This window comes from Vulpes lagopus, chromosome 5, assembly GCF_018345385.1.
Source record: "Vulpes lagopus strain Blue_001 chromosome 5, ASM1834538v1, whole genome shotgun sequence".
Classification (NCBI taxonomy): Eukaryota; Metazoa; Chordata; class Mammalia; order Carnivora; family Canidae; genus Vulpes; species Vulpes lagopus.
Window position 1 is genome coordinate 4838754 of NC_054828.1, and position 14434 is coordinate 4853187.

A 14434-nucleotide genomic window follows, 5' to 3' on the forward strand; every position below is an offset into this window, starting at 1 on the left:
TCCCTCTGCCTCCCTTCAACCTTTCTTAAAAAAAAAAAAATCTAGGGACACCTGGGTGGCTCAGTTTGTTGAGTGTGTGCTTCTCTTTCTCTCTCTCAATGAGTAAGTTAAAAATCTTTTTTAAAATCTAGGAATAGGGGATCCCTGGGTGGCTCAGCGGTTTGGCACCTGCCTTAGGCCCAGGGTGCAATCCTGGAGTCCCGGGATTGAGTCCCGCATCCGGCTCCTGGCATGGAGCCTGCTTCTCCCTCCTCCTATGTCTGCCTCTCCCTCTCCCTCTCCCTCTTTCTCTCTCTATGTCTATCATGAATAAATAAATAAAATCTTAAAAAAAAATCTAGGAATAGTGATCCCTGGGTGGCTCAGCGATTTAGCACCTGCCTTCGGCCCAAGGCATGATCGTGGAGTCCCAGGATCGAGTCCTATATACATCGGGCTTCCTGCTTCTCCCTCTGCCTGTGTCTCTGCCTCTCTCTCTCTCTCTGTCTCTCATGAATAAAATCTTTTTAAAAAAAATCTAGGAATAAACATACTGGCAACAGTCAATACCCACTGGAGGGTAAGTTCGAAACCCCCAAAGGCAGAACAGAGAGGCGCACCACGGTTTTGGAGAGGAAAATTTTATATCACAAAGTCGTCGTTATGCCCTGAGTTAATTTATCACCTTAACATCATCCCAGTAAATATACCTCCGTCTCCTTCATGGTTTCCAAATTTCACATGACACCATAAGCAAGAGGAGCCAGGGAAATGCTGAGCAAGAAGAAAAGGGAAGGCTATGACCCCACCGGCGCCACCATAGGTCCCACGCAGGTAGGAATGGATGAAGAGACACAGAAAACGACCACATGTGCACGTGATAATTTACTATACGATTAAAGGGGCTCCTTGAACCAGCGAAAAGTGGAACAATGGAATTTCCAATAAATGAAATTGGAACAAACGAGACGTAGCCATATGGAATAAAAGCAATCTCTACTTCACACCATGTCCACCAGGGCAAATTCCAAGTGGGTCAAAATTTAAATGTAAACAGCAGGGCAGCCCAGGTGGCTCAACGGTTTAGCGCTGCCTTCAGCCCAGGGCCTGATCCTGGAGACCTGGGATCGAGTCCCACGTCAGGCTCCCTGCATGGAGCCTGCTTCTCCCTCTGCCTGTGTCTCTGCCTCTCTCTCTCTCTCTCTCTCTCTCTGTGTGTGTGTGTCTCTCTCATGAGTAAATAAATAAAATCTTTAAAAATAAATAAATAAATGTAAACACTGCAGGGCGCCCGACTGGCTCAGTCGGTACAGCACACAACTCTAGGTGTCAGGGTCCTGATGAGTCCAAGCTCCACGTGAGACATGGAGCCTGCTTAAAAGTAATAATAATCTCAAATAAATAAATTAAGCGGTGAAATTACAGGTACTAAAATAAAACATTAGTTTGGGATGCCTGGGTGGCTCAGCGGTTGAGCATCTGCCTTGGGCTCAGGGCGTGATCCTGGGGTCCTGGGATTGAGTCCTGCATCACGTTCCCCGCAGGGAGCCTGCTTCTCCCTCTGCCTGTGTCTCTGCCTCTCTCTGTGTCTCTCATGAATAAATAAATAAAATCTTTAAGGGCAGCCCCGGTGGCGCAGCGGTTTGGCGCCGCCTGCAGCCTGGGGTGTGGTCCTGGAGACCTGGGATCGAGTCCACATCAGGCACCCTGCATGGAGCCTGCTTCTCCCTCTGCCTGTGTCTTGGCCTCTCTCTCTGTGTGTGTCTATGGATAAATAAATAAAATATTTTTAAATAAAATATTTAAAAAAAAGAAAATATATAACCAGTCAAGACATTAGTGACTTGCTTTATAACCTGAGTCTGTAGAGCTAAGGTTCAAAAATCGAAACACTGAGAAAGAAAAATGATAAATTCTCCTACGCAGAAGTTCTTTTTTTAGTCTCCATGGCCAAAAAAGGCATAATTCCCAGCTCCTTACGTGGGGGTGGTGCACGGCCAGTTGATGAGGACAGTGTGGACTGGATGGGGAAAGAGGGATTTTGCGATGGAGGCGTCTGACCCCCTGGCGCCCCCGCCAGGTATCATCAGTGTGATGAGTCCCCTTGATAACACGCATCCCCGGAGATGGAGACGCGGGCTGGGAAGGGCACGCCACCTCTGTGGTCTTCCTCCCGCAAGCCCATGATCCGGTCTAATCACAAGAGCCATCAGATCGCGGCAGAGGGGCATCCCACAGAGCACCTGACCAGCCCAAGCTCAAAAGTGTCAAGGTCACCACCACCAAGGAGAGCCTGCGAGTCTTGCACAGCCCCCGGGAGCTAAGGAGACACAGCACCTAGGTGCAGGGTGGGGTCCTGGGTGGGGGTCCTGGGACAGAGAACAGACAGTAGGTAAAAACTAAGGAAACCCGAAAGAGAGAAGCCGGCCCCATGAGTAGGTGCTCAGCAAACACTTTTTGCCTGAATGGATGAATGAATGAATGGACGTGCACAGCGGTGTTAACACTTCTCTGTTTCCTTCCCTCAGAAAATCGCCTTCATGGTAGCTCTAGGCCTGGTCACCACGGAACACTTGGAAGGTAAGGACGCGCGCAGTGGCAGGCTTGGGGTGGTGGCCACGGGGTGGTGGCCGGGGGAGGGCAGTGCCCACAAGTGAGCCGCCTTCTGGGGCGTCTGTCCCAAGTGTCAGAGGCTGTCAGCAAAACACCAAGAAAGCCGCCCTGCTCTCTCCCTGGCTTCGTGGCTGTCCACACCGAGCCCACCATGGCACTTTCTGGTCTCAGCGGAGGCACCGCGGGGGTCCCCTGCTCCCCTGTGGCACGCGGCACAGTGAAGGGACTGGGGGGCGGACGCTGGAGTGACAGCCCAGCCCTGCCACTTGCTAACCACTCAGGCTTGGGCCCTCCCAGTCACATCAGAAAGTCTGTGATTGAGTCCCCATCATGCTGCTTAGAGCTGGGTGACCTCGGGCAAGCTCCCTCCACCCTGAACCGTGGTCTCCTCTTGCGCCACACGAGGAGAGAACGACACCTTGAAACTTAGCAGCGTTGCCATGAGCGCCGAGACGAAAAAGCTCTGTTGATACGCTCGTGACTGTCATGACGATTTTTACAAATCACCCTCCTTGTAAAAATTCTCCCCCAGCCCGTGAAACCCTCGACATTTATTTATGCGGACCCTGCCTCCACGGCAGGCTCTGGGGTGCCTTACGTGGAACACGCACGAGGCGGCAAGGATCTGGAAGGAGAAATTAGGTCCAGAAGACAAGTTAGGAAAAAAAAAAATGTCAAAACAGCTGCGCCAGGGAAACCGGTCACAGGTTCCCCCCGGCAGGCAAAGCTGAAAGAAGGCAGAGGGGGGACCGTTCGTGTGGGCAGAGGCTACCTTAGCGGTAGGTGTACCTGGTCCTCACAGGTGCGCGTAGCCAGCAGGCAGCCCACGGGAGACGGGCTGGGCGGGATGATGGCACATGGGGAAGCCCGTGGTGAGAGTGGGTCCCCGCCACTCTCCGGCCTGCAGCCAGCACCTCAGTCTGCCTCGGAGTGAGCGATTCAGGGGCCGCTCTGGGGCGGGGATGCTGGGCAGGAGGGGACGGGGACAGCCGGGCCTCGCAGAGGAAGAGCTCGGGGTTCCCGGGACAGGGTGGAACCGGTAACTGCTGTGTCTGGGCCTTTCCAGAAATCCAGAGCAAACGCCAAGAGCGGAAGAGAAGAAGCACAGCCAATCCTGCCTACAGCGGCCTCCTGGAGACCGAGGTGAGGGGCCCGCGGGTCTGCACCTGGGTGGGGAGGCTCCCCCGGGCTGGCCCCCCCACCTGCCCCACCTTCCCCGGGGAGTGGAGTTCAGGGCGTGATGGCAAATAACATCGGGGAACAGACACAGGAGACCCGCACATCCTTGCGTTCCTCACTCAGGCTGCAGGGGGGAGCATGGCTTGGGTGCGGGGTGCGGCCGGCTTCAGGAAGCGTCGCCCCGATGATCAGGCCTGGCGCCTGTCACAGACGCCGGGAGCAATCCCAGAATCGTCCTCCAGCACGGAAGCAGTTTCTTTTTAGGGCCGTGAGGTCCGACGCATGGGGCAGCTCTGTGCAGCCGAGCCGTGTCCCCAGGGGCCTGCAGGGTCCTCAGGGGGCCGCTGCCCTCGCCTCCCATGGCAGTGACCAGTCTGCGCCGTTGTCCCGAGTCCGTGGCTCATGAAACGGACCAGGAAACCAAGCAGGAAGGTCTCGGGTATCGGGATGGACACTTGGGGCGTGTCCTCTGCTGGGAAAGCTATAAGCAGAGGGAGGGGGCGGCTGGCATGGGGGGTGGGGGCTCCCCGAACCCGGGTGATCACCGCGCCGGGCGAGATCCCTCTGTCCCCACAGAGGACACGCCCCAAGTGTCCATCCCGATACCCGAGACCTTCCTGCTTGGTTTCCTGGGCGCGCCTGTTCCCCGAGACGGGTGTCCCCAGCACCGTGGCCCTTCTGTAAGAATGTCACCAACGACAGGGCCCAGTGCCCTCTGCGTGCTCGCTGCTGAAACCACCCGGCGCTCTGGGCGCAGAGCTACACCTTGGGGTCCAAAGCCCGGGGCCGGGCCCGGATGATCTGATGCACAAGTCCAGAGTCCGCCCACAGCCGTGACCCTTCACCCTGGACACAGCATAGGCCCCAGAGCAGCCCGGCCGCCCCGAGAGAGGCGGGTATAGTCAGTCATCCGTCTTCCCGCCCCAGCACAGCCATGCCCAGCTGTGGTCTGACAGGCTGGGCTGTGCCTCAAGCCCCCTTTTAGAATGTACCAGAAACCTGATCTGGGGTCTCTGACGCATCCTTCCTGAAAGAGGCGGACGTACCCACAGGGTGGGGGGCAGCGGTGGATCCCAAGCCTCCCTCGTGGGAGGCTGGGTGCTGACTCCCCGCCGCCCCCCTGCCCTGCGTCCCCTGGGTGGGGGCCTGTCCCGGGGGCGCCTTGGGCAGGAGCCGTGTGGTCAAGGAGGGCTCCACGTGACATGGCTTTGTTTTGCTTCCGGTCCCCTACAGAGGAAACGGCTGGCGTCCAACTATCTCAACACCCCCCTGTTCCTCACAGCGAGAGGTAAGCACCACGGGGCTGTGGCTTCTGCGGCCAGGGCTGCTCTGGGGCCCGGGGCCGGGTCGGCCTGGGTGGCCCTCCGCTCCCGGCCTGCGTGCGGCTGGCCTGGCCCTGGCCCGGCCACGGCGGGGACGGAGTTGCTTTCTGGGGGATGGTGCCTCCCAGCCCCCGCGGCCTCCTTTGCCCCGACATCTCCTCTGGGGAGGATGCACCATGTGGCAGGTGTCTCAGACCCGGGGCTCAGAGCTGGGATAGCGACACGAGGGCTGGACGTGGCAGCACGTTGTCACCTGCCCAGCATTTCCGTCCTTCCCATTGGGCGGTGTAACCTGCGGACAGCTCTGACCCGGTGACGGCAAGGAAGACCGTTTGCTTTGTGCGATCATTGTTTTGAGTGGTTTGGCGTCACTTACTGGAACTGGGTTACAGACAAAACAAACAAAAACCACAGTCGAAAATAAGTTTCTCTGAGAAATCCTAGAATGATGCCCCCTCTGGGCAGCTCCCTGCCGTGCCACGGTGGGTCCTGGCCATGACCAGGGCAGAGATCCCTCCTTCCATGATGCCCCTGGTGAGAACAGCGTGTCCGGGGGCCTCTGATGCTCCCATCTTGCTCCTGGTGAGAACAGGGTGTCCCGGGGCCTCGGATGCTCCTGTAATGCCCCGGGTGGGAACAGGGTGTCCCGGGGCCAGTGATGCTCCCGTGATGTCCTGGGTGGGAACAGGGTGTCCCAGGGCCTGTGATGCTCCCATGATGCCCCTGGTGAGAACAGGGTGTCCGGGGGCCTGTGATGCTCCTGTGATGCCCCGGTGAAGACCAGGTATCCCGGGGCCTGTGATGCTCCCGTCATGCCCCGGGTGGGAACCCCTGCCACACCGGGCCTCGTGGCCTCCACTCCTGGTTGGTGCTCCTCAGCGCCCACTAACGTGTTCTCCGCCCTTCTTCCCCGTGCTAGCCAATGAGGACCCCTGCTGGAAGGTAGGTGCCCCCTCCCTGCACACCTGGGGGGCGGGGTGTGCTCTCCATGGTGCAGGTACTGGTGCTCCTGGCAGGGGCGGGGGGAGCAGAGGGCCTTCGGGCTCCGTGGCGCAGCCTGCCAGGCAAGGCTGGGCATCCCCACGGGCCCAGCCCATGGGGTCAAGCACGAGCTCTCTCCACACTCCTGGGGATGCAGGGACCCGGGAGCCAAGGCCCAGGAGGAGGCGCTGGCGGCCGAGCTCTGCTGTGGGAGCCCAGGCGGAGCTGGCTGTCTCAGGCCCTGTTGCCCACCTGGTGAGGGTCAGACCTAGTAATCCTCAGGGTCTCACCCCGCAGGATTGCATTTCTGGGATCCTCTACGACGTCGGCCACTTCCTTCCCAGGACACGGGCTGGTCGTGACCTCAGTTTTTAGGATTTTGTGTATTTATTTGAGCAAGTGAGAGAGAGCGTGCAAGTGGGGGTGAGGGAGGCAGAGGCAGAGGGAGAAGCAGACCCTGTACTGAGCAGGGAGCCCCACATGGGGCTCGACCCCAGGACCCTGAGCTGGAGGGAGACGCTTCACCGACTGAGCCCCCAGGCGCCTCGTGACCTCATTTTTCAAAAAAGTTTTGGATCTAATTCTAAAAGCACCTTCTAGCCCCCGCACGCCCATAATGGCCAGGCCCCCAAGCAGCAGCCGGGGCTGGGCATAAACTCTGGTTACACTGTGCTTTCTGCCACCAGAACCGTGTAGTGTCACAGGTCGGTTTTGGTGGCCCCCACGCTCACCCCCAGCCACCTGCGCACAAGCCACCCAAGCCACACGGGCACAGGACGTGCCTCGAGCAGAGTCCCACTTCCGCAGACCCCAGTCCCAGAGGGGCATCGGCTTCGAGGCAGGAGCCCCTGATGCTGGTCGTGCTCCCGCCCCCAGCTCTCTGAGCGATCCCGGGCCAGTGGCTCACCCTCCCTGGGCTCTTGCACTGACATGGGAGGTGACCGCAGGTCTCTTAGGCCTCATCTCGGGCTGCGGCCCCCTCCGCCAGGGGTGGCTTGGGGTCCACCGTCCTCGTGGCCTGGGTCATTCCGGATGGGAACCCTCTGGCCCTTCACCACTCTGACGTCAGAGGATGCTGCTGACACGCGGGTAGAGAACAGACATCATCATGCACCTGGAGAAGGTGTTCTCGTGGATGGTGGGAAACTGCTCAGACCTTGCAGGCCAGGGGGGCAAGGGGTTATGAGAGGCTCCTCTGTCTCCCAGTCAGGGCTGTCCACAGTGCAGCAGGTTGGCTGGAAAGGTAGTGAGCTCCCCGTCCCTGCAGGTGTGCAAGTAGGAGCTGAGCAAACAAAGGGGTGGGTGACCGTACAAGGGACATTTGAGGTTCCTTTATCCTGTGGAAAGAATCAGCTCCTCCTTGCCTGGATCCTTCACGGATTGTGCTTCGTGCACAATTCATCTTCACTGTTCATCTTCCCAGCATCCTGTGGGGCAGGTGTCATTAGCTCACATTGCAGCCGTGGCGTGGCTTCAGAGGAGTGCAGTGACCCACTGGGGTGTTGGGAGATGCCCGGTTAGACCAAGGTGCCGTCAGGAGGACAGGAGAGGACCGTGACCCTGGGCCTCCCAAGGCCGCGTGTGCCTGAAGAGCGTGTGGAGGGAGGCTTTGGGGGCACTGGCCGGGGGCCCCGCTGGGATGTGGCCCCGTGGGGGCCCCGGGGGACCTGTTTCCTAAGACCAGTTTCCTAGGACCTGTTTCCTAGGCCACCACCCACACCCCGTGTCCCAGTCTCAGCCGGGCCGCACCCCGGCCCTGGTGAACATTGCCCAGGTGGTGCCCCCGAGTCCACCTGCCAGGCAGCTGCTCGTCCCCCCGGTTCCCGGGTTCATCCCTCCCCCTCCCAGAGCTGCTGAGAAACAGTGGAGCACGAGCAGGTCAGGGTGGCAGCTGTCCGGGAGGGCCCCCCGCTCCCTCCCGGCCCTGCCGACCCACCTCCCGCCCTCCCTTCTCTTTCAGAGTGAGATCACCCACGATGAGCACTGCGCCGCGTGCAAGCGAGGGTCCGACCTGCAGCCCTGCGGCACCTGCCCGGGGGCCTACCACCTGGGCTGCCTGGACCCGCCCCTCAAGACGGCGCCCAAGGGCGTGTGGCTGTGCCCCAAGTGCCAGCAGAAGGTAGGGGAGGCCGTGCTGCCGGGCAGTGGGCCCTCCCCCCCGCACCCTGACTCTCTCCCTGCCCCAAGGGACCCTCCGCCCCCAGCACAGCTCGGGGGGCGGCCCAAACCTCATTTCAGAGGCTGGATGGTCTGCTGGGCTGGCCCGGGCACTGTAGGGTTTCAGCAGCGCCCCCCTTGTGGCCATCTAGACACAGGCAGCTGAGGCCCACGGGCCGTGACTGAGCAGAGGTCCCTCTACAGCTCTGACCCACCGACCACCTCTGAACCCCAAAGGCCCCCTGGGGAGACCTGGACTAACATCGCAAACCGCAAAAACCGTGCTGCCTGATGTGTTCCATCTCCCTGCCAACACACAAAACCAAGCCAGTTTGAGAAAACAGTAACCCTCCCTTCTGGTGATGATGCGGGGAGGCAGACGCTCTTCACATTGTAGGATTTTATCAGGAGCCTTAGAAACCTGTGTACCTTGTCAATGCAGAATCTAGCTTTGGGGAATGTAGTCTCGAATAATCCAAATGCGGATAAAACTCTGTGTACGAAGAAGCCTCCCGTCCCTTATTTGTACAGGAACATATACAGCTACCTCGCAGCACTTAGGAGACCATGAAATAAATTCCAGCGTGTGCACCGAGTGCGATATGTGGACATTGAAAACGATCTTGGCCAAGATTTTGTGATTCTTTGGGATTTGTTCTTTATATGGAACTAAGTTGTTTTTTTAAATGAAAACACCAGACTTTATAGTGGTTGTATAGTTTAATTATCGGCTCCCCAAGAAAAGCTGCAGGTTGAATAAAAAAACACCAGGGGACATCCTTCCAAGTGTTAGACTCAGTTTGGGAAGTAGCAATGCTTTTTTTTTTTTTTTTTTTGGTGAAAGATGTTTCACTATATAATGTATATGTATTACTCATAAAAATCATAGAGAAATCATCTTAATTTCAGAAAACACTGATTCTCGTGGGTTCGCATCATCCCGGGGACCTAGGGAGAGGGTGGGTACAGTGGGCCATATGTCACAGTCTCCTGTGGGGGCCACCAGCCCCTGTACTGTGACTGCCCCAGGGGTCACAGCACTTTGAGGGAAGACGGAACAAGATTCCCTTCCCCACTTCAGCACGATGGTGGGGCCTCCCTGGGCCCTCGGTTCGGCCCTGGCGTGCCTGGGGCTGCCCTCAGGTCCCCAGGACAAGGGAAGAAGACAGGCGGTCATTCATGTATGCACTCAGTCAAGAAGGAATGGACCCTCCTCCAACCAGCACTTTTTTGGGAGCCCTGGGTAGAAGCAGGTTCCTGCCCTCAGGGAGCTCTGTGAGGCAGAGCTCTGTGAGGCAGCCCCCAACGACGCAGGGGTGGCCCCATCCCATCACAGTTGAGGACCCTAGAGCTCAGAGAGCTTGGGCCTCCCCCTGGGGTTGCTCTGGCCTGCCTGCTTGTTCATCTCCCCATCCGCCCTCTAGGCCTTAAAGAAAGACGATGGTGTGCCCTGGACCGGAATGCTGGCCATCGTGCACTCGTACGTCACCCACAAGACGGGTAAGACAGCCTTGGGATGTGGAGAAGCACCTACTCCCTTCTCCCAACCCCAACCCCGTCCTCTGGACTCACTCTGGACCCGTTTGAAGCTGCACCTAGCCAGAGCTCTGCAAAGAGGGACCCCGTGACTGGTCCTGTGTGCAGGGCAGGGGCTGTGGAGGATGTCATTTCTGGTCCCTTGTGTATGCAGCCAGGGCCACCAGCTTCTGCAGGAGGACATGGCCAGGATGGCCTGGAGGCATAGACCTCGGGTTCTTTCTGCTTTTCCCAGTCACCCACGGGCCAGCCTTTTTGCTTACCTTGCTTGCTTACCTGGCCTTCTCTTTGCCAGTCAAGGAAGAGGAGAAGCAGAAGCTGCTACAGAGAGGCAGTGAGCTACAAAGCGAGCACCAGCAGCTGGAGGAGCGGGACCGGCGCCTGGCCTCGGCCGTGAAGGTGCGCTGGGAGTGGGGGGCAGGAGGCTGGGGCACTCAGAGCCCCAAGATGTAGATCCAGAGCTTCACTGTCCTGTCACTGAGGCCCCAGGAGAAGACAGACTCACCAACATCACTCAGAGAGTCAGGAGGTGGAGAATGCAGCTCTGTGATCTATTCAAGAAATAGTTATCAAGCAACTGAGTACCTAGCTCTGCTCCTACTTAGCTCTTCGTCTTTGGCAAAGCCGTGTCTCTGAAACGCAGTTTCTTTTTGTGTAAAATGAACATGATTTCTCTTCTGTAGTGTGGTGGTGGTGCTAGTGGTGGTGGTGGAGGTGGTGCTGATGGTGGTGCCAGTGGTGATGGTCATGATGGTGTGATGATGGTGGTTGTGGTGGTGATGGTCCTGGTCATGGTAATGATGGTGCCAGTGGTGCTGGTCATGGTGGTGGTGGTGGTGGTGGTGGTGGTGGTGGTGGTGATGGTGCCAGTGGTGATGGTCATGATGGTGGTGATGATGATGGTGGTGATGTTGGTGGTAATGATGGTGCCAGTGGTGATGGTCATGATGGTGTGATAATAGTGGTGATGGTGGTGATGATGGTGGTGGTGACGGTGACGGTGATGGTGGTGGTGATGTTGGTGATGATGGTATCAGTGATGGTGGTGATGGTAGTGATGATGCCCCTGATGGTCATGATGGTGTGATGATAGTGGTGATGGTGGTAATGATGGTGCCAGTGTTGATGGTCATGATGTTGTGATAGTAGTGGTGATGGTGGTGATGATGGTGGTGGTGACGGTGACGGTGATGGTGGTGATGTTGGTGATGATGGTATCCGTGATGGTGGTGATGGTAGTGATGATGCCCATGATGGTCATGATGGTGTGATGATAGTGGTGATGGTGGTGATGATGGTGGTGGTGACGGTGATGGTGATGGTGGTGGTGATGTTGGTGATGATGGTATCAGTGATGGTGGTGATGGTAGTGATGATGGCCATGATGGTCATGATGGTGTGATGATAGTGGTGATGGTGATGGTCATGATGAGGTGGTGATGGTGGTGGTGGTGGTGATGGTGGTGAGGGTGGTGGTAATGGTGATGGTAAGGGCAATGCCGGGCTGTAGTGAAACTCTTTAAACATACCATCTCACTTAATCCTCTGAATAACTCAAGAGAAGGCTCTGTGATTATTCCCGTCTCGGAGTAGGGATGGAGTCCCAGGGAGTTAAGTGATTTCCCTGAGCAGCAAGCGGCCTGCACTCCAGCGTGGGTCGCCGTCCCGACTGCTTACATGCACTGCCACGATGTGTACAAAGCCAACCAAAAGACAAGAGCACGGCAGGCAGGAGAGCTGGCCCCCGGCTGTGGGTGAGCCAGAACTGGCTCCCGGCTTCCTCCAGCTGGAGGAGGAATGATCTGGTCAGTGAGGTAGCAGCATAGCCACGAGGAAGAATGTTCTGCACTCCTGCCTAGGCCTGCCATTTGTAGGCCTGATTTTTTTTTAATTTATTTATTTATTCAAGAGAGATACAGAGAGAGAGACAGAGGCAGAGGCAGGGGAGAAGCAGGCTCCATGCAGGGAGCCCGATGCAGGACTCGATCCCGGGACCACGGGCTCACGCCCTGAGCCGAAGGCAGACGCTCACCCACGGAGCCACCTGGGTGTCCCTGTAGGCCTGATTTCTATGAGGAAGAATGTTCCGCGTTCCTGCCCAAGCCCTCCGTTTCTAGGCCTAATTTCTAAAACAAAGTTCTGTGTGTCTGGCAGCAATTCCATTTTTTGTGGCTGCCTGGTTTTCGTTAAGGCCCTCGGGCTGGTTCCTCTCAGGCCTCTGCCCAAAAGAGGGGAGGGGCATTGGGAGAGGGGGCTGAGAGGGTGGCAGCCCCAGGATGTCTGCACGGTGGGTTTCTGAGATGCCCCCCGCCCCTGTCTCCTCCCGACAGAAATGCCTAGAGCTTAAGACGAGCCTGCTGGCCCGGCAGAGGGGCACCCAGTCATCCTTGGACCGCCTGCGGGCCCTCCTGAGACTGATCCAGGGCGAGCAGATGCTCCAGGTCACCATGACGACCACCAGCCCTGCCCCACTGCTGGCCGGGCCCTGGACCAAACCCCCAGCAGCAGCCATGCACTCTGCCCTCCAGCATCCCCAGGGGCACAACTGACCCCGCGGGACCAGCTTCACACCCACGGAAGGTTCCTGGGACCCCGCTCACCAGACCTGAGGGTTCTGTCCGCCTTAATTCATAAACACTATGAATTTCAGACAAAAATAAAATCAGACCGAGAGAGACAGAGGAAAGAAGGGAGAAGGAACTGAGCGGAAGTCCTAGAGCCAGGACGGGTGGGGATGGAGTCCTGCTCTCCACGTCCGGACGGGACACCAGGAAGCCAGGTGGGCGTGTGACGGTCAGGTGCACAGTCAGCCCCCCTGCTGCCCCTAGGAGAGAGCAGGGCGGAGGCTGGGAGGGGAGCCGGGAACCGAAGACCTAGCTGAGTAGTAGGGGTAGTTGGGACGAGCAGTGGGTAGCAAACTAGGTAGGACTCGGCACCCCACCGGCCCGGGGGCCCTGGGGCTCGAGGCCGGGGCGCTCCAGCGCCTTCCCGGAACGCGGGCCCTGTCTGTCAGTATTATTAGCATTAAGAGTCACAGCTGTTGAACTTGAAAGAAACTGCGAGGCGGGTCCCTCAGGGAAGGGACCCAGCATCCACCTGCCAGGGCCTCCGCGTGCCCCCCGTCCCCGAGTCCTCGGAGTGCCCGCACCGCGCACCTCCTTCCCTTGGCTCACGTTCTGGACTCGCTTTGCCACCGGTGTATTTTTCTCATGGAGTTTTTGGGGCAGGATGGAGCCGCGGGCCTGCAGGGGAGGCGTCTGGCAGGTTTTTCTATTTGGGGTTGAATCCTTCAACTTAACGACCGAAGCCTTTTCTTTTCTCCTTTCGAAGAGCCGCTAAAGTATTCCATTCCTCTTTTCTTGCCAGTACAGACACTATGCCAAAAAATAACTTTACATTTTTGTATGGCGTTTTTATTGTAAGATATTTAATGTGAAGGGGAGGGAGGGGGGACGCTTGCCGACTTCTTTTCCTGCTTCCAGTAGCCTCTGCTGCAAGGTACAAATGCAAAAACCCCTCCTGGGGGACCTGCCACACTGGAGAGATCCAGAGGGTTCTTTCAGAAGAGGGGGCGAGGGCGGGGAGGGAGAGGGGGCTGTGGCCTCGGGGTGGGGGGTGTTTGGCCTTCGGAGACTCGGGAGTCCCTGCTCTTGTGGTCTCCTCGAGTGAGTGAGAGCGGAGGGCGCACACGCGTCGTCGTAACAAGGGCTCCCGCGTCCCCGGGGTGGGATGCACGCCACCAGCTCCTCCAGTCCCAAGGGGACATAGCACAACGGGACAAGCATCCGGAAGCCACCGGGCTCCCACCCCAGCCTATCACACGGTGCCGAATTGCATTAAACACACGTGCACGTGTGCATGCGCGGCCCCAGACACAGGCACGCATGCGCACGCACGCAGACAGGTGCAGAGCAGGGAGGTTGGCCAGTATCCCGCAGACTGCCATGGTCCCTCCTGTCATCTTCTCGACTCCGGGAGAAACTGTGCTGTACGATACAGATCTATTTTAATACACTTACCACTGGGTTGAACAAGATTTTTATATTCTTTTATTGATGAACAAAGTGAACTGTGAGACACACGTCTTCTATATTGGTTACTCTAGATGCCGATTATGCATTACCGCGTGGCTTGCGATGTAAATGTCTTCAGGTTCCTTTTCGTTGGTTTGTTTTTCTTGGATGGACTCAATTAAATTAAAAAAAAAATGTAAAGGGAGGCTATGAAAGGTTGGACCCGGGAGGGCTAGCTGCCGACGTGTCTTGAGACTTTAGTGTTTGGGACCAAGGAGGACCGTCCAGTGGATAGTGAGGATAGGAAAAAAAAAAAGTGTTTGTCTTAAATATGCCAATGTAGTTCCCTTCTGTACGATGTATTAAACTCGATGATTTCAAAGACGCGTGGCTTGCCTTGCCTTCAGCAGAGAGGGCCTCCGGGAGTCCGCGGGGCGGGGAGGTGGGACTTGGGGGGGTGAGGTCCTGCCCCTCCCCTGGGAGGGAGGGAGGAGAGAGCTCAGGGGTGCCCTCCGCTGCTCCCACCCCCTCACCCCCCCACCCGCCAGCCCAAGGTGGCAGGTGCACCTGCTGCAAGCCCGTGGATGGTCCCCAGCAGCAGAAACCCACCAGGCTGGGCGCTGTGCGCTGTGGACACTGCTCCCTCACTCATTC

General features: G+C 57.6%; 1 protein-coding gene across 3 annotated transcripts in view; it reads left to right on the forward strand.

Moving 5' to 3' along the window:
* PHF21B (PHD finger protein 21B) overlaps nt 1-14162 on the forward strand; it is an 83153-nt gene extending 68991 nt beyond the window's left edge. For all 3 annotated transcript variants that reach the window (XM_041755090.1, XM_041755093.1, XM_041755092.1), the window contains 8 exons: nt 2508-2559; nt 3659-3735; nt 5005-5059; nt 6013-6035; nt 8035-8193; nt 9656-9731; nt 10063-10166; nt 12098-14162. In XM_041755090.1, coding sequence (XP_041611024.1) covers nt 2508-2559; nt 3659-3735; nt 5005-5059; nt 6013-6035; nt 8035-8193; nt 9656-9731; nt 10063-10166; nt 12098-12316 — 765 coding nt within the window. In that variant the 3' untranslated portion in view covers nt 12317-14162. The remainder of the gene's footprint in view (nt 1-2507; nt 2560-3658; nt 3736-5004; nt 5060-6012; nt 6036-8034; nt 8194-9655; nt 9732-10062; nt 10167-12097) is intronic.
* The last annotated feature ends 272 nt before the right edge of the window (nt 14163-14434 follow it).